At 40.2% G+C, this 18,847-nt stretch overlaps 1 protein-coding gene across 1 annotated transcript in view; it reads right to left on the bottom strand.

Annotated features, from left to right (window-relative positions):
* col7a1 (collagen, type VII, alpha 1) overlaps window positions 1-18,847 on the bottom strand; it is a 136,685-nt gene that overhangs the window by 62,197 nt on the left and 55,641 nt on the right. The window contains exons 36-48 of the mRNA XM_080424385.1: window positions 15,110-15,223; window positions 9,226-9,252; window positions 9,044-9,097; window positions 8,759-8,830; window positions 6,635-6,694; window positions 6,473-6,508; window positions 6,312-6,356; window positions 2,702-2,737; window positions 2,537-2,581; window positions 1,828-1,863; window positions 1,641-1,676; window positions 1,472-1,504; window positions 941-1,012 (exon numbers count right to left, since the gene is read on the bottom strand). Of these exons, the coding sequence (XP_080280511.1) occupies window positions 941-1,012; window positions 1,472-1,504; window positions 1,641-1,676; window positions 1,828-1,863; window positions 2,537-2,581; window positions 2,702-2,737; window positions 6,312-6,356; window positions 6,473-6,508; window positions 6,635-6,694; window positions 8,759-8,830; window positions 9,044-9,097; window positions 9,226-9,252; window positions 15,110-15,223 (666 nt within the window). The remainder of the gene's footprint in view (window positions 1-940; window positions 1,013-1,471; window positions 1,505-1,640; window positions 1,677-1,827; window positions 1,864-2,536; window positions 2,582-2,701; window positions 2,738-6,311; window positions 6,357-6,472; window positions 6,509-6,634; window positions 6,695-8,758; window positions 8,831-9,043; window positions 9,098-9,225; window positions 9,253-15,109; window positions 15,224-18,847) is intronic.

Genomic DNA, 18,847 nt, shown 5'->3' with positions numbered 1-18,847 from the left:
ATAAAAAGCAGTGAACATTTCAGTCCATGACTATACAATAACTTTGCTGAGCACTGTTTGACAGCACAGATGTTGTGTGTGGGGGTCTGATGAAGAGCATACATCCCGAAATGTCACGTTCTTGCTAATGGGGAACTAAACAGTGTACAGATTCTATGTCTTTGTCTCATGCATGTTCTGTAAGTCTGGGGCATCCTAAATATGTATTTTTTTAAATAGGATTTTATTTCTTCACTGTATAGAGCAGTGATTCCAGTACATGACACTAACTTAAAACGGAAAACAATTAAAGAAGTGAGTGACACAATATTAACAGCAGATCACCGTTAGGGAACAACTAGGGAAATACACAGTAGGGCCCTGAGTGTTATTTTAAGATTCACTGCACACTCTCAGAGTTAAATTACCACGAGGACTATCCGTGTTGAAAAGAAAACTCAACTTATCCTTTAACACAGAGATCAAATGCTGTAGAGCGTCATATCTCTGCGGGAAAAAAATAATTAATGAATTATTTTATTCAAGTGTCATGCCACCTCGTGGCCCATCCCCTCATGGGATTATATGACACCTTTTCAGACAGTTACAATATTCAAAATTATTATTATTATTATTATTTTTACACTGGTTACCGGTATTGCTGATCACAGATACCAACAGATACAGATACCGACCAAACAAAACAAAACATAACATAAAGTACATATCCCCTACTGGCTGTACAATGCTTTTTTCCTCAAGTCCCAAGCTTTCTCCAAGTAGTTTGCCAGTTTAAATACATCCTTTTCAAATAAACAGTTAATACGTTGTGAGTCATTGATATCCAACATATCAGCATAGTTAATATTCTTAAACAACTCTTCTCGGACCCTACAATAAAGAGGACAATACAAAACGAAATGATACACATTTTCTATTTCATTTAGAGGTAGCAACTCACTTTTTCTCCTTTCTGGGCTGGTACGCCCTTTTCTCCCTGAGATCCATCAGCACCGGGCAGGCCTCGTTCTCCCTGTGGGACGAGAGAAGGAGAGAGACAACGCACCAAAGCAGGGTGTGGAGGTGAAGCACACTCAACAAATACCAACGTTAACATACTATGGCAGGGGTCTTCAACGTTTTGGGACTAAGGACCCCCTAGCTGAGAGAGAGATGAAGCAGGGACCCCCTCTATACTGCATAAAATTGTGTTTCAGATTAAGAAGAGTCTGCTTTTTTTCCCCTCTACACCTATACCTCTTTGCCAAAAATAGCCGATCTACAGTACATCTGCTATTTTTGGCTAAAGTTCTCCTCAGAATAGGGATGCTAGGGTTCAAGTGGTTAATGTAAAACATAAAAATCATATCACACAAAGATTTGGTGGCCCCCCTGTAGTAACTATGAGGACCCCCTAGGGGTCCCGGACCCCCTGTTGAAGACCCCTGTACTATGGTACAATTGTTTGAGGAGAAAAATTGGGTGGCCTTACCTGTTCCCCTTTCTTCCCGCCAAGACCAGGCCCCTGGATACGTCAAATAAAAACAATGAAAACAAGATTACCACGGAGAGAGAATAGAGTCGTAAATGGACGGAATAGGACGATTCAGGTTAAATATCATCATAGATCTCTAAAAGATGATAAAGTGCGATAAACTCACACTTCTGCCAGGCTCTCCTCTTGCTCCTTCGTTTCCCTGGAAACAGACGGAAGGGTTTGGTGTGTGTGTGTGCATTCGTCTGCGTTTTTTAGGCATTCAGCATGGCACGCCAAATTATGTGACTGAGGCATGTTGTTCTAGACCTGCTGCTTGTCCAATGATTACAGTCTGATTGAATCTGTCTCACCTTCTCGCCCGCTGGTCCGCCGGGCCCCGGCAAACCCTGAACGACAAATGAAAGAGTGGAATAAGCCTATGCATCTATAATAGGCTGTGCGACTTGATGTTTAACCCGTCAAGACCGGGAACGCATCCGTGTAATTTTTTTTGATTACTTTGGGCTATTCGAAAAATAGCAGATATACAAGCTCGTAGCGCGGCACCGAGTGCCGCGCTACGAGCTTGTAGATCTGCTATTTTTTAAAGAATCGTGGGAAGTTTGTGCAAATCTTTGAATGTATGTTTTTTAAAAGCGAACATTTTTAACTCTGTTACAACTTCTGGGGGTCCCTGGAACAAAATGTTTTGAGATGGGGGTCCACGGCCAAATACATTTTTCAAAAAAACTGTTAGGATTTAGAAGACATTTGTAGAATCGACAGAAGCTAAGATTTGAGTTACAGACGTTCACTTTAAAAAAATATGTATTCAAAGATTTTCACAATTTTTCAAAAAAAGTAGATCTACAAGCTCATAGCGTGGTCACTCGGTGCTATGAGCTTGTATATCCGCAATTTTTTTTAATAGCCAAAGAAATCTAAAAACGACACAGAGATGCGTTCCCGGTCTCAATGGATTAAACAATAAAAACCTCGAAAATAAAAACCTAGACCCGTGTGATTCCCGCAAGCAGCTACACAGACAGGCCGGTCTGTAGGTCATTGTGTGTAACTCACCCTCAGCCCAGATGTCCCGGCGAGGCCTGGCTTCCCCGAGTCCCCCTGAGAGACACATCGACACGATCCAGATATCAGAACAAATTTCACGTTTGAAAAAAGTATGTTGGGAGGCGATCAAACGCGAGCAAATCATTGAGTCAGGGACATTTATTTTTTACTCACTCTCTCCCCGGTTTCACCTGCAGGTCCCCGCTCCCCCTACAAAGACGACACAGAGTGTTTCGGTCTGTTAGAAACAGGTACGCAGATGGACCAAATTTGACTGAGAGACAGTCATCTAGCATTTTCTCATTTTCATGTTTACATGTCATATGAAAGCAGGGAATCATAGCAAAATAATGATATATTGGTTAATAAGATTGAGTGAATAGTTTTGAAACTACAGCTTATAGAACTGAAGTCAAGTTAAAACTCTTCAGTAGAGAAAACACCACTTCAATTAGCGGTTGCTAGCTCTAACCTTATATCTTAAAGACGGGGTGCCGTGATTTTCAGTGATTCCCCCCCCCATAAAACATAATCATCAGGTATTATGGTTATACTAGGAGGAAGATTTTTTTCAAAAAAGTGTACAGAAATAGTTAAAATTACAGAAGATTGGCCTGGTGCAGTGATTTAAATGTAGAAATAAGCGTTGAAGATTGGCAGAGGGTTTGCTATAAAGCTCAAACGCAGACAATCAATACCAGATACAAGTTATTACAATACAAATGGCTGATGCGAACGTATATTACTCCTTCTCTACTTCATCATTTTGATCCTAACACACCAGACGAATGTGTAAAGTGCAATGTGGAAAAGGGTACATTACTTCACTGTTTATGGCAATGCCCAGAGATCATGAAGTTTTGGAAAGAAGTACTTGGTATACTATCCCAGATAGTCTCAGAAAATATTCCTATCTGCCCACAGCTGTGCATTCTGGGCATATTTCCTGATAATCTCAAAATTAACAGTAAAAAAAAGAGTATGATTATATACTCTCTTCTCCAGGCTAAACATACAATTGCGCTCTTTTGGAAAAACCCAGATAAACCAGACATCAGACAATGGTATAGAGAATTATCAAATTGTCTTGCACTTGAGAAGCTCACTTTTGCCATTAAAAAGAAATCTGCCATCTTTCAAGAAATTTGGGGACAGTTCATACAGTTTATGGAAGGTAATCCTTTGGGACCTGTGTAAAAATGTCTGCAAATATTTCTGCTATTTCATATTGTGGAAAGAAAGACTTTTTTGTTTGTTTTTGTTTTTGTTTTTCTGATGTTTTTGTAATGTATTTTTCTGTTTTTGGTTGTCATGTTGTTATGTATGTGTATGATTTCTATGTGATGTCTTTTGCTCTGTTTTTATTTGATTATTTATAGACATTTAATACAAAAGTCATATTGTTATGTATGTCATATAACTGAAAATGCCAATAAATATATTGTTTAAAAAAAAAAAAAAAATTATGTTTTTATGTGGACATGCCTCCAGTTCATTAAGTATACCTGGTTCTAACCTTAGCACCTCCTCCACCACCTTAGCACCACCCACCTGTCCTAGTCCCTCCTCCTCCTCATGCCCTCACCTGTTGTGTTATGATAATGAGGGGGAGGGTATGTTTTTACTATGTCACTAAAGCGCTGTTTCTCTATTGGCACGTTTGACCCTCAAGTTTTCAGCCTCCAGGAAGAAACTCCAAATAATCAGAGAAGACATAAAACACCATAAAACCACCACCGGGGGGCTTAATGAAGTTCTATCAACCTCATAGACACATGAAAAACAGAAAAAGTGCAAAAACATGGCACCAGCTCTTTACATGTTTATGCATTTATTTCATATTTACATGTCGATTTAAGCTCTGACATTTATGTCAGACATACTCTAGTATGTGAAGAGTCTAACTGGGCTATTAACTCATTTTTTTTAATAAAAAAGTTTTTTGAAAAAAAAGTTTTTCTGCTTTCCTGAAGAATGGGCACCAGCGAAATGACTGTCTCCCAGTCACAAATGATCTTGCACACACACACTGGCCCTCATTTATCAACGCAGCTTATAAACCGGCTTATATTTTTCCATATATTCGGCCGTACACCAACGTCGAAGTCACATTTATCAACGAATCCTACACAGCTGATCCGAGCCTACATTTGGTCCCAGGCTTGATAAATGTCACGGCTGGAACCTAGCGTCATTTAAATAACACGCCCTTAAATATTCTCAAAACGCCCCGATTTTACGACATGAAGAAGGACCAGAATACGACCAAAGACATCAAAAGCCAATGAGAAAGAGTTTCCCCCGCCTGCCTCGCCACACACGCACACGCACACACCCCCCTCTCTCTCTCTCTCTCTCTCTCTCTCTCTCTCTCACACACACACACACACACACACACACGCCCGCCCAGCTGTGTTTTTCATGTATTGTAATCCGTACCGTAGCAGTACAATCTTTGTCACGTAGGCTTGTAGCCTACATGAATGACATATTATGATACCAATCACATCGCCATGAATGGAATACGTTTGTATATTAATTTATTTAACCCATACCGAGCAGTGCACAAGCAGTCATGTAGGATATTCCCCGTGAGACGGCAGTGGTTTCGGTCCGTCCCGTTAATAAGAGATTGGAGCGTCGGGTTTATATCCTTAACACAGCCAGGTTGTCTTCAAAACTCTCTATGACATAACTCCATAACATACTCCACAAGCTACTGTAAGTTTGTACACCTCACTGTCCATGAAAAGATCGTCGGCAGTCCCGACCGCGGGACTCCCGAGTCCCGACGCAAAAGCGCTCGTATATTTTGAAAATAGCAGATCTACAAGCTCACAACACGTCGCGATGCGACCCGTTTTTGAGCTTGCAGATCTGCTATTTTAAAATAGCCAATGCAACTGAATGACTGTTAAAGCAGTTTGTTTAAATTACTTTATAAAATGTTATATTTTCACAGGGATTAATTATTAGTGTGTAGATATACATTTAGGAGTGGATTATGTGTCCAGATGCCTGTCAGACAGTCAGACAATGTTGCTCCGCAGGTCTAGAATGGAATAAACGGGCGCAGCCAACGTCAACAACTGGTCTCGACCAGACGTGAGATCTCAGCGTATGGTAGGATGAAGCCCACGTCAGGATATATTGATAAATGCCGAAAGGTGCGGTGATCTCGCTCTACGCCCATTATTTGGGCTGCACCGCGTTGATAAATGAGGGCCACTGTCTGGTCTAGTTAACAGTGGTGGAAAAAGTGCTCAAATGTTTTACTTAGGTAAAAGAATCAATGCTGCAGTGTAGAAGTACTCTGTTCCAAGAAGAAGTCCGGAATAAAACATTTACTTGAGTAAAAGTACAAAAGTATTGGTATCAAAATGTACTTAAAGTACCAAAAGTAAAAGTACTAAAATGTTTGAAAATAGCAGATCTACAAGCTCACAACGCGTCGCGATGCGACGCGTTGTGAGCTTGTAGATCGGCTAATTTCAAATAGCCTCTGTATAAAATAGGGCTGAAGTGGTTAATGTATGTTTTATAATGTAATCATTTATATCTGCAAAGTAGCTAGTAACTAAAGTTTTCAAATAATTGTAGTGGAGTAAAAGTACAATATTTGCCTCTGAGATGTAGTGGAGTAGAAGTAAAAGTAATAGACAATTGGAAATACCCCAGTAAAGTAAAAGTACCTAAAAATTTTACTTAAGTACAGTACTTGAGTAAAAAATGTACTTAGTTACTTTCCACCACTGCTGGTTAACCCCGGTCAATATCAACTCACCCTGTCTCCCTGTGTTCCAGCCTCGCCTGGCTGACCTCGATCACCCTATCAGGATGCAGAGAGAGACAGGTCGTCAACTATCAAAGATGTAATCGACCATGACAGTACAGTATTAAAATGGCCGCCATGTGAATATGGTCGTTTAAGTTCAGTTTTTTTACCTTGCTGCCAATTGATCCAGGAGGCCCTCGAAGGCCCTAAGAGACACAAGCATAATTGTGACTTTTAAAGCGTGTACGTATATGTGCACTTTACCAAATTAAGATATTAAAACTGAAAATAATTCCTTAGAATACAAAAAGTAAAAAAGAGTGTATTATTACCCTGTCCCCAGGTTCTCCGCCCCTCCCTGCGGGTCCGGGTAGCCCGTCGGCGCTCTGCCCCTGAAAAACAGCCATAAGCAAAAATACTCTCCAATACACACATACTGTATGCCAAACAGAATCAAAATCTAACTTTATTGTCACATCACATTACAAGTAATATGGGTGAAATGCTTCATTGTGCAGGCCCATTAACACATTGCATGCCAGTCGCGTAGATCTACGCGAACCTATTTAAAGCCGCAGCGTGCCAGTCGCGTAGATCTACGCGAACCGCCGATTCCCATGTTAAGTGCCCCAGGTGCACTTTCCGAATGTTTTTGATCCATTTCCGTTTCCGGTTTCCGGTCGGAAACGGAATTATTCGGGTTCCGGTTTTTTCGATCGTATCCGCTTCCTGTCTGGGATCCTGTTTAAAACTCGATTTTCTCTGGTTGTTGTTTTTCTCCTCGCTGATCACTGTTTACCGTTTATCGGCTGTAGCTTCAAGATGGCGGCACGGATTTGGAAACTGTTTTCGCTCGCCGTTTCTCACGGATCCGCTGTGTGTTTAGAACCAAATGAACGCGCACTTTTAACTTATTTAGCGAGGTCTGTGGCGACATGAAAAAAACTAAAAAACAACAATAAAACGCTGGCACTGGTGAGTACATTATGAGATTAAACTCTGGCATGGAATGTGTTAATGCAGAGTAGAAGTACAGTGAAGTGCATGTAGGAAAAGGTGACTAATGAGCATAATAATTTCAGAGACATGAGTGTATCTATAAAGGAGAGTCCTATTAAAACATAAGACATGGATCAGATCGGTCTGTGCATTAAAACAGTGGTTCTCAACCTGTGGGTCGGGACCCCCAGGGGGGTCCCCACATGATTTTGGGGGGGTCCCCAGACGACGGTGAAGTGACAATTTAAGGACTTTTAAGACAGTTTTAAAACATAAAAAAAGGCAATTGCTGCATCAAAAGAAATCAACAAACAATACTATAAAAACTTCTCAAACATTTCTCAAATTGTCAAATAATATAAGAAAGAGGCAAACATTTTGAAAATAGCAGATCTACAAGCTCACAACGCCTTGCGAGGCGTTGTGAGCTTATAGATCTGCTATTTTCACAATTTGTATCTGTACAATTTGTATCAACTGCTTGTCAGGGTGGGGGGGGGGTCCCCAGTTAAAAAATTATCATTTTGGGCAGTCGCGTGCTCCTATTCAGCAGTCTAATTGCTGCTGGATAAAAAACTGTTCAAGAGTCTGGTGGTGCTGCTCCCGACGCTCCTGTATCGTTCGCCACACACACACACACACACACACACACACACACACACACACACACACACACACACACACACATACACACACACACACACACACACACACACACACACACACACACACACACACACACACACACACACACACACCTCTTCCCAGGGCCAGCCCTAGGATTTTCGTGGCCCTAAGCAAGATTTTTTGTGGTGGCCCCCCCCCAAACACATCCATTATAAAATCATGATGTCATGAGATAATCTTTTTTTATTGAATATTAAAATAATAACGCTAGTTGTTGGATAGGAGATACATGACATAATTACAATATGAAAGTATCGTGGCTCCCCCTAGTGGTTGTGGCCCCAAGCGACCGCTTATATCGCTTATAGCAGCGGCCGGCCCTGCCTCTTCCATCCTCCCTTATTCCTAGCCGCCTCACCATAGCCCTGCATCCGTACCGCCCGCCCACCTGTCCCTTACAATAAAAGTTGACACGCGGATGACTCATACCCAATACCATAACAAGATATTTTAAAAATATATTATACCAGGTTGCTTATTTCTCTCACAAAACATGGCAACGTTTTTAGATCCCATATGGTTGCTTATTTCTCTCACTAAACATGGCAATGTTGAAAGGCCAAATGAGGAACAGCGCCACAGTTCATAGAGATACATACAGTGGCCGAACACAGTATTGCGGGTCGTCTTTAGATCCCATATTCTGAGAGGACATTGAGCCCTCATTGGCTAAAGGACCAGCCAATGAGGAAAAAGTCATGCAAAAGTCAGGACTAGCGAGTGTAGATAGACCAGGTTTGGCAACCTGGTGAAAATAAACCTGCATCTACCTTGTCTCCTTTGGTGCCCTGTGGTCCTGCGAGCCCCCTGGGACCTTGAGCTCCTGGCACTCCTGCAGAACTCTGATAATAGGAAAGCACTTGACTCAATGCAAAGCATGCAATCACAAAATACACTCACACGCACGCACACGCCCGCGCACACGCCCACGCCCACGCCCACACACACACACACACACACACACACACACACACACACACACACACGCACGCGCACACGCACACATCCATCAGCAATACATACATGTCAGCATGTCAGTGATTGACAAAGCTTACAGAGTCGCCCTTTTCGCCCTTCACAGCCACCCCACTGCCGACTCCAGGAGGTCCCTGTCAGCACAGAGAGAGAGATAAGAAGAGGCATGGGTGAGAATCATTCATGCTCACTTGTTCCTCAGGACATAAAGTATGTGTGTGTCGTGTGAGAGGAGAGACAAGCTCCTGAGGCCGTGACTCACCCTCTCGCCGGAGCTGCCCTTGTCTCCCTGTAGGTAAGAAGGGAGAGAAAAAAAGACAGAGAGAGGGACAGTTACACAAAACAGTACAAAAAATAAACGTTTAAACAAGAAAAAATGACATGTCACAATGACAGTAATGTCATTGTGACTGGGATACAGGGTTGTAATTTACTGCTGAAGGGAACAACACTTACAGTACAGTATATTCCCTGAGTACTGAGTACTGTGCATATCTTCTTGGGTTACATTTTGTATCCCAAGTCGCCACTCAAACGTTGTCCCACTACTACCAGTCATTTATGGGCTCTTAACAAAAGGTTAACTTCCACCCTAAACTATGGCAGGTAATCTGTACCCGAAAGCTGACAATAGCCAGACATTGGCCACCTGAAACGGCAGATGTAATGTTGCCTTCACATGTTAATGGCTGTAATTGGAATTTGCAGTAACCAATGGGACGAAGTTTTCAGTGACAGTATATGAGCTCTGCTCTGAGTTTGGCTCTCTCGCATTAAACAGCCCAGGAAAATGAAGTAACCTCAACATAATAAAAAAAAAAATCAATTCATTGGTAAAAATGAATAGTTTGCTTATAGAAACAAGCTGCAGCAGTCCTGTCTGTTCCCAGCACCTGTGTCCGCGCTGTGGCCGGCCACTGTGGGCAGAATAGCTCGCTTATAGCGTCAAGAGATCCAGAACTCGGAATCTGTGCCCACCCCTCCAGAGCATGGGAAGTGATAGTGGACGATGGGAAAAGAAGGCTGTCCTTCAACCATTCGAACCAATCAGGAAAAAGTCACCAGAGCGGTCTCGCGAAACGCCCACATTCCGACAGGCAGATAGACATAGGACTTGGGATACAGGTAGCATCCCAGTCAAAAATATGTACTTTGAGATGAGAATTGCTTTTAGTAAGATAGAAATGCTCAAGATTTAAGTTTCACTCCATGGCCATCTCTATTCCTATTATCTTTGCTGTCGGGCAGAAACCTTGTATCTCCATAATTATTTAAACTTTTGATGTTTTTGTTGCTGTAGTTCATCACACTACAGTGTCACGCAAAAGTAGCAAAAATAGCCGAGCTACAAGCTCACAACGCGCCGCATGCATTGTGAGCTTGTAGATGGGCAAATGTTTGTATTTTTTTTTTTTTTTTGTGAAAGTGTTTAAGTGTGTCTGTGGTTTTATAATTGAACCAATGAGAAGTATTAACAAGAGCTTGTGACTAAATAATAACTGCATTGGCTCCATTGGAACACAAGTTCTTTTTCCCATTTCCTGAAAAGTAACAGCTTTGGACATACACGGTTTCCACCCAACAGCCACGTTATGACACACGTGTACAACATTTAAAGTACATGTTGCCTCAAATTGCTCAAAATGTCAGAGCATGAAGGCCCTCTCGCTATCATCGGCTAACATCAGGAGATAGCGGTTGTCAGGGAGACGGACTGAACTGAAGGTGATGGAATGATAAGAGTGCTTCTCAACCTTATCTGCAGGAGAGCTGTAAAAAATGAACGGTTCGCACACCTAAATAACATATTTGATATAGGTTGAGTCCTTTAACCCATTTAGACTGGGGAAGAATCTGTGTCATTTTTTAGATTTCTTTGGCTATTCAAAAATAGCAGATCTACAAGCTCATAGCGCGGCACCGAGTGCCGCGCTATGAGCTTGTAGATCTGCTATTTGTTTATTTCTTAATCTTGAAAATGTGTGCAAATCTTTAAATATCTATTTTTTAAAGCGAACATTTGTCAAATGTTTTGTTCCAGGGACCACCAGAAGCAAAGATTTGAGTTCGCTTTAAAAAATATATATTAAAAGATTTGGGGGGAAAAAATCACTATTTTTCAAAAAATAACAGATCTACAAGCTCATAGCGCGGCACTCGCTATGAGCTTGTAGATCTGCTATTTTTGAAAATCCAAAGAAATCTAAAATGACGGAGATGCGTCCCCGGATATAATGGGTTAAATCTTAAAGCACTTACATTTCAAATGTCAAGTCACCGGGAGCAGTGATTGCTGCTCACATTTGCTTTCCATTAGCACTGTTGATGTAGAATAATTGGAATGAAAATAATCTATCTCTGAAAAACTACTACTAATAATAATAATAATGATGATAACACATTCTTCTGCTTGAGAGTTTTCAGAGAAACACTTTTAGGCCCTTGGATGAACACTAGAAAAGTTGACCCGTACAGTTGAACTGTATTTAAAAAGGTAGGGTAAGTGATTTACTTTGGTTAAAATAAGTGTTAGATAGCTCTATATTCTGATAGTACTCATTGCTATAGAGTGTTTGTTCAGTAAAAGCCCTTGTCTCTCCAGCTCTTTATTAAACAGAAAATGCATTTTCAGTGATATCTCCTGATTTGCTTAAATTCTGTCACCTACTGCAGTGTTTATCAACCTTTTTTGTGCCAAGGCACACCTGGCATAGCCAAAAAATCCCAGGGCACACCTAGATATACGGTATATATATATATATATACGGTATATCTATATACACACACTAGAGGTGTGCCAATACACTAATTTCACGAAACGATACGATACGATATTGGGCACACAACTTCGATACGATTTCGATACGATACGCACTTTTTTATCATATATAGGGGAGAAAAAAAGCAAATGCAAATAAATATTTCTGTTTTTGCATTATTCAGACATGCAAACTTGTAGCTTTTCAGCTTCCACTAGCCGTTTTGAATCCAAATAGGGCAATAGTGTGACACCTGACCCGAAAAAAACAGCATGTTGTCACCCTTTTCACCTCGGGGCTGTTTGCATGCCTGATTATTATTATTGTTTAAAAAAAAAAAAATAGTTTTTTTTTTTTTTTTTTTATGATATTTTTTCAAACCTTCTTCAAACGGCGCGGCACACCTCAGCAGTAGCCCTGGCCCAAAATTGGGACGTTTGCCAGGGTTGATAAACACTGACCTACTGTACCTGAAAATTTACTATATATTATGTTTATTAAAGAGCTGGAGAGACCCCTGTGAACCGAACAAACGCTCTGTAGTAATGATTACTATCAGAATATAGTACTTTAACCTTCTTTTTTTTTTATTACCAAAAAGTATTTACCTTTAATATCTCAAACAAAGCATTGAAACAGCTGCTGGATCGGAAACACTCCACTATACTTTACTTTATCTATTTATTTGGTCGGGACAGTGCACATTGATGAACACAAGACAGGTGTAATACATGCACCTGAGCAAGTGTAAATATGCCGGATTTAGCGGGAAGCTACTTTCCATCCGTAGTCCCCGAGCTTATTACAGAAAAAACGGAATATTCCCTTTCAAATCAGACCTTACAGTTATTCCGAAGAGACTGTACAGACCTTCTTAAAAACTTTGTATTTTATTTTATTACCTCACCCAAGTACAGATTTGTTTCACATCACCCACACAGCATATCAAGTGAAGCAAACACAGCAGAGCTTTAATTGCCTCTGAAAAAAGTCTGTGACTCAATGCTACCACCATCTGGCCAATATTATCAATGGAAACTGTCCAGAGGATGTGAGGGCTGCTGCAAGAAATGGAAAACAACAACAACAACTTTGACATCTATCTATTTTATGTAAACGTTATGATATATACAGAAACGTATAGTGTCAAATGCAGGATATGCGTTGATACAGAGTGCTCCTAATGGGAGTGAAAGTGGACAATACATGCCTCACTACTGGTTTGGTTCGTATTTGTCTGGTGACGTATCAGCCTGAAAGTGTTTTAGACAGTGGTGGAAAGTACATTTACTCAAGTACTGTACTTAAGTACGATTTTGAGGTATTTCTTTACTTTACTGGAGTATTTCCGATTTTCTATACTTTTACTTCTACTCCACTACATCTCAGAGGCAAATATTGTGCTTTTACTCCACTACAATTATTTGAAAACTTTAGTAACTAGTTACTTTGTAGATTTTGATTATTATTACAAAACATACTTTAACCACTTCAGCCCCATTTAAACTTTGGCTATTTGAAATGAGCAGATCTACAAGCTCACAACGCGTCGCGACGCGTTGTGAGCTTGTAGATCTGCCATTTTCAAAAGATTTTTTATACATTTTAGACATAATGATAACTTATGGAACGGGACATTCTGCATAATGAGTGCTTTTAATTTTGGTACTTTAAGTATATTTTGATGCCTATACTTTTGTACTTTTACTCAAATAAATTTAGATTGCCGGACTTTTACTTGTTTCTACATTGCAGTATTGATACTTTTACTTAAGTACAATGTTTTTTTTTTACTTTTTCCACCACTGGTTTTAGATAGCTGTCATGTATAATGTGAACATGCATTTTACATGCATAAATCCAGGATTGTGTACATTCCTAACAGCCACTTTAACCCTAGCATCTGGGCATGTCCTACAATAATATGCAAACATTTTGGCAAAATAGACAAACCGTTTGGCAAAAAATAGCAGATCTACAAGCTCAGAATGCACCGCAACGTGACAAAGTATAGAACCCCCGCAGGGCCGGAATTTCATAGAGGCCATGAAGGCCATGGCTGCCATGCCATCAGTTTGGCCTCGTGCCCTTTAACCTATTAAGACCGTGAACGCATCTGTGTGTCATTTTAGATTTCTTTGGCTATTCAAAGATAGCAGATCTACAAGCTCATAGCGCGGCACCGAGTGCCGCGCTATGAGCTTGTAGATCTGCTATTTTTGAAAAATCGTGAACATTAAGTGCAAATATTTGCTTCTGGGGGGGGTCCCTGGAACAACATATTTTGAGATGGGGGTCCGCGGCCAAAGACATAATTTTTGGTGGTCCTTGACATGAAAAAAGTTTGAGGACCACTGATATTATAGCAACTGTTAGGATTTAGAAGACATTTGTAGACCCCCCCCCCCCCCCCCCCAAAAGCAAAGATTTGAGTTACGAATGTTTGCTTTAAAAAATATACATATTCAAAGATTTGCACACATTTGTACAATTTCTTTCAAAAATAGCAGATCACAAGCTCACTTGTATATCTGCTATTTTTGAATGGCCAAATAAATCTAAAGTGACACAGATGCGTTCCCGGTCTTAATGGGTTAAAAAAAGATATGCCCTGAAGCCACAGTGGCCTTGGTTCCCCCGTCTGCACTGGCCCAGTGCCCCCGCTGATTTAACAGTTTTCTCCTCGGCCTCTTTCCTGTCAAAAAATTGTCTGTAGACACAAGTGTCTTTCATTGAGATTCTGAACTGTTAAAGGTTTCATGACATGCTGTTTTTTTACAAAACATTAAAGTCTTTATCATGGTCCTTCAAACGTGCATTACAAGGTTTTAACTGAAGCCTAATTATTCAGAAGACCCCAGACCACAGAAAATCCACTGGATGTTCAAAGTTCCGTTTTTTGGGGTGTAATTGAGGTCAGAAAACCAACAAAAAAAACCCAGAAAAATACATAAAATAGAAATTGCTGCCATGAAACCTTTAACTCTCCTGCCTCCCCACCCCCAATGAGTCCAGTGACTGTGATCAGTGCAGGGCTGAGCCATGAGCGTGTATAAACTTTTGACTCAGTAGTTTTTACAAATATTTGTCATTTATAAATACCCCAAAATTATAGTGTGAAATAAACAACTTTTTCATGTATTTATTTCACTGATAGTTAAACTATGTATTAAAAATAAAATACTCTCTAACCCTTAAATCAAAATAATAATTTCTGTAGAATAGTCTTGTTTGATGGCCTTGCTGCCCTGGCATTTGGCCTTTGTGACACCACCAAAGCCCCTAAAATTATGAAATTCCAGGCCTGGACCCCTGGGGTCAAAAAGAAATACATACTGTAGGGTTTAAGTGCTCAAACACAGAGGAACAGAAGCCGAAGAAGCTAACCTTGGTGGAGAGGCCTGGTGTTCCTGGGATTCCCGGACGGCCATCCTGTCCTGGTGTTCCTGCTGCTCCGGAAAAGCCTTTAGCCCCATCGCTCCCTGGCCGTCCTGGGCTACCCTGGGGTACAGAACACACACAAAAAACAGGTCATTAGGCTCATTTACTTCATATCACATATCTTTCATATGAGGGAAACCACTCCGAGGCCCCTGTGAAGCAATGATATTTATTCATGCATGAGAGTACAAGTAAAGGCTGGATGCCCGCCAGTGGCCGCCACGAGGTGTTCACTAATTTGATGCCCATATTGGTCATTCTCTGTTTGTGCAGAAAGTTGCCTCTTGCAAAATAAACAAAGGCTACAATATACACAAGAATGCTTAAAAAAGAAATAAGGAAAATGACTTTTAACCTAAAAAAAATCCACAAATCTGTCATTTTAAGATTTCTTTGGCTATTCAAAAATAGCAGATCTACAAGCTCATGGCGCGGCACCGACTGCCGCGCTATGAGCTTGTAGATCTGCTATTTTTGAAATAAATTGTGAAAATGTGTGCAAATCTTTGAATATATATTTTTTAAACATTTGTAAAATATTTTGTTCCATGGATCCCCAGAAGCAAAGATTTGAGTTACAAATGTTCGCTTGACAATATATATATATTCAAAGATTTGCAAAAATTGTCAAGATTTTTCAAAAAATAGCAGATCTACAAGTTCATAGCTTGTAGATCTGCTATTTTTTAATAGCCAAAGAAATCTAAAGTGACACAGATGCGTTCCCGGTCAGAAAACAACATAAGATGTGAGGTGGAGACAATAGGATTGTTATTATATATAAATTGAGAGATGGTCCCAAACTCTAGATTCCATGCAATGCTAAGGAGAATGAGAACATGTGACTGAACACAACTTATATAAATACGTCTTTTGTGAATTATAAAAGCCAAGCTTGCCTGGTTGAAACACTGGTTGAATCAAAATACAAGGAATCTATGAGACCACCACTCTCAAAGTGTTGTAACCATATCATATTGCGAACAAACAGGTTTCAACATTCAGCTTTGATTACGCACAGGATAGCTGCGGGCTGTGTGGTACAATTAGAAACATTACATTGTCAACATATATTAGGGTTTCCTGTAACTACAACTATCCAGGCCTTGCAGGCAAAGACGTTTCCCACCAGACCAGACTAACAAAACCCATGCCTCTCCTTTTGATAACCCCCTGGTCGTGCATTTTTATCGACCGCTGGGGATACTGTATGTCCCTGCTTCTGAATTAAACCCATGCATTTCCTTTCGGGTAATGTAGACTGTCTGATATGTTTGATATTATCATCATTTTCAATTATCGCACATTTCTGTGTGACAATTTTTTAAAATAAAAAAGTCAAAATCTTTCAAAAAATATTTTTTATTCAAAAATAGCATATCTACAAGTACGGTACGAAGTATAGGCCTTTAACCCTTTAAGACCTGAAGCCGATTCTACAAATGTCTTCTAAATCCTAACAGTTTTCTGAAAAAACATATGTTTCTATATCAGTGGTGCTCAAACTTTTTCATGTCAAGCAAGTTAGCAAGCTAACAAATTATATGTGTTTGGCCGCCGACCCCCATCTCAACATTTTTTGTTCCAGGGACCCCCCAGAAGCAAAGAATAGAGTTAAAAATGTTCGCTTTAAACAATATATATTCAAAGATTTGCACACATTTTCACGATCTTTCAAAAATAGCAGATCTACAAGCTCGTAGCGCAGCACTCGGTGCCGCGCTATGAGCTTGTATATCTGCTATTTTTGAATAGACAAAGTGTAAAATTATGCTTTTTAGCTCAAATGAAAAAGTGATGCGTTCCAGGTCTTAATGGATCAAGTGGTTAAGCGATGCATCAATACTAAGAAAAGAACGCCTGGTATTCAACCAGCCAAAATCTTCTCATGTCTCCCCCCTTTTCCGCTCCCTCTATCTATCGGCTCCCTCTTGCTACCCGCACTGATGTAGGCTACAAAACACTGATGTTGTACAGGTTGTCTACAAGGCAACCAAAGGCACGCCACCCCCATAGCTTCAAAGCCTGATCCAACCCTACAACCCCCCCCCCCCCCCCCCCCGGCTCACTCAGATCAGCTAACACAGTAAAGCTGTCAGAACCTTCCCTAAAACACCTGGGACAACGCTCAACACTTCCCAGACTCTTCTCTCTCCTATAGCTCCAAAACTGTGGAACAAAAAAAAAAAAAAAAAAAAAATGAAATTGTATGAATGCATTTTATGATTGATTTTGTTTTTCTGTATGTCTGTGCTACACTCCCCAGAAAAAAGAGACATGGCTCTCAGTTTAAACACATTTGCACTCATGAAAATAAGCTCAAGCTTTTACGTGTCTTATTCTCTTAACATATACTTACTATTATATGGTCATATGCATTTGTGTCAATCAATCAATCAATCAATCAATCAATCAGCTAACCAATCAATCAATAAATCAATGGAAAAACCTGAACAAACTAGAAAGGGTGTGCTAAATAGAAAACAAATCTCCTCCAGGACGTATCTCTCTGACTTTACTCTGTCCACTGCTCTGCAAATTAGATCACAGCTCTGTTCAGCCACTCCATGCCTACAGGCAGAGACTGAACCAATAGCCATGAAAGAGAGGTTCCAATCTAGTCTGAACAATCGGGTTCTATGGTACAAGACTGCTTTGATCATATGAAGTAGAATGCAATGTTTCCGCAGGCTTGTGGAGTCAGACAGTGTCTTCAGACACAGACTATGGACGTGTTGTATCAGTAATTGCATTGATAACATTCCAAAAAAGTCTGTCTTTATCCTGACGCGGAAACCGTGCATTTACGGTGATGTTGGCGCTGGCGCAGCACTGCATGCACTACATGCTACCTTTGGATCACTCATTGTTGATCACTCATAGATTTATTATAAAACGAGATTAAACGAGATAAAAAAAAGAGCTTTATGATTTGTTCTTTTGTTTTATTTTATTTGTATTGCATTCAATTAATCATAATTAATAGGAAACATATAACAATATGATATTAAGGAGATCTTTTTTGTAAATAAATGCTTATTTATATAGTTGATTGTTAAAAATGTCAGTATTATATATTGTGCTTACAGTAGGCCAAAGAAGACTGCTGTTAGATGTTTGATGAATAGGCTAACTATATTGCTGTTCTAGAGATTATTAGAAATGGCTACTAAAGTTGTAAAGGCATTTACAATCAGTCACAGGGCTGAAGGGGAAAATAAGGGCTAACTTATGGGATATTATATCTCACAATAGTCTAATTATGACTGTTTGATGGACTCTAATACTTACACATTAAGTCTACCGGCCGAGTGTTTTCTCTCTGTTTCATTACAGCAGTGTTTCCTTTTTTACTATACTATATGTGGTTCTTCTTCCTCATAAGTAGGACGTCTCCTTTTCAGGATGAGTAAATCTGTGATCGAACTTGTGGGCTGCTGAAGAAATCTGTGGTCGAAAGCCATGAACTACAGTCATTTAACTAAAGTTCATCTGAATTCATTGAACCTGGCTTCACCTAGTCGCACCTCCTCAACCTGTCTTGGCCTACGTGAAACACAATAAGACAGCTTGCACTGACTAGACATGGTCAAACCTGTCTTGTTCTTAAAACCTGTATGTGTTAATTCTGCTTTTGTGAGATGGGCCCCTAGCCTGAATGCTTGACCCCAAGTCTCAACAACA

This window comes from Gymnoscopelus braueri (genome assembly GCF_963280865.1).
Source record: "Gymnoscopelus braueri genome assembly, chromosome: 3".
Classification (NCBI taxonomy): Eukaryota; Metazoa; Chordata; class Actinopteri; order Myctophiformes; family Myctophidae; genus Gymnoscopelus; species Gymnoscopelus braueri.
This window is presented reverse-complemented; position numbering and strand designations above follow the sequence as displayed.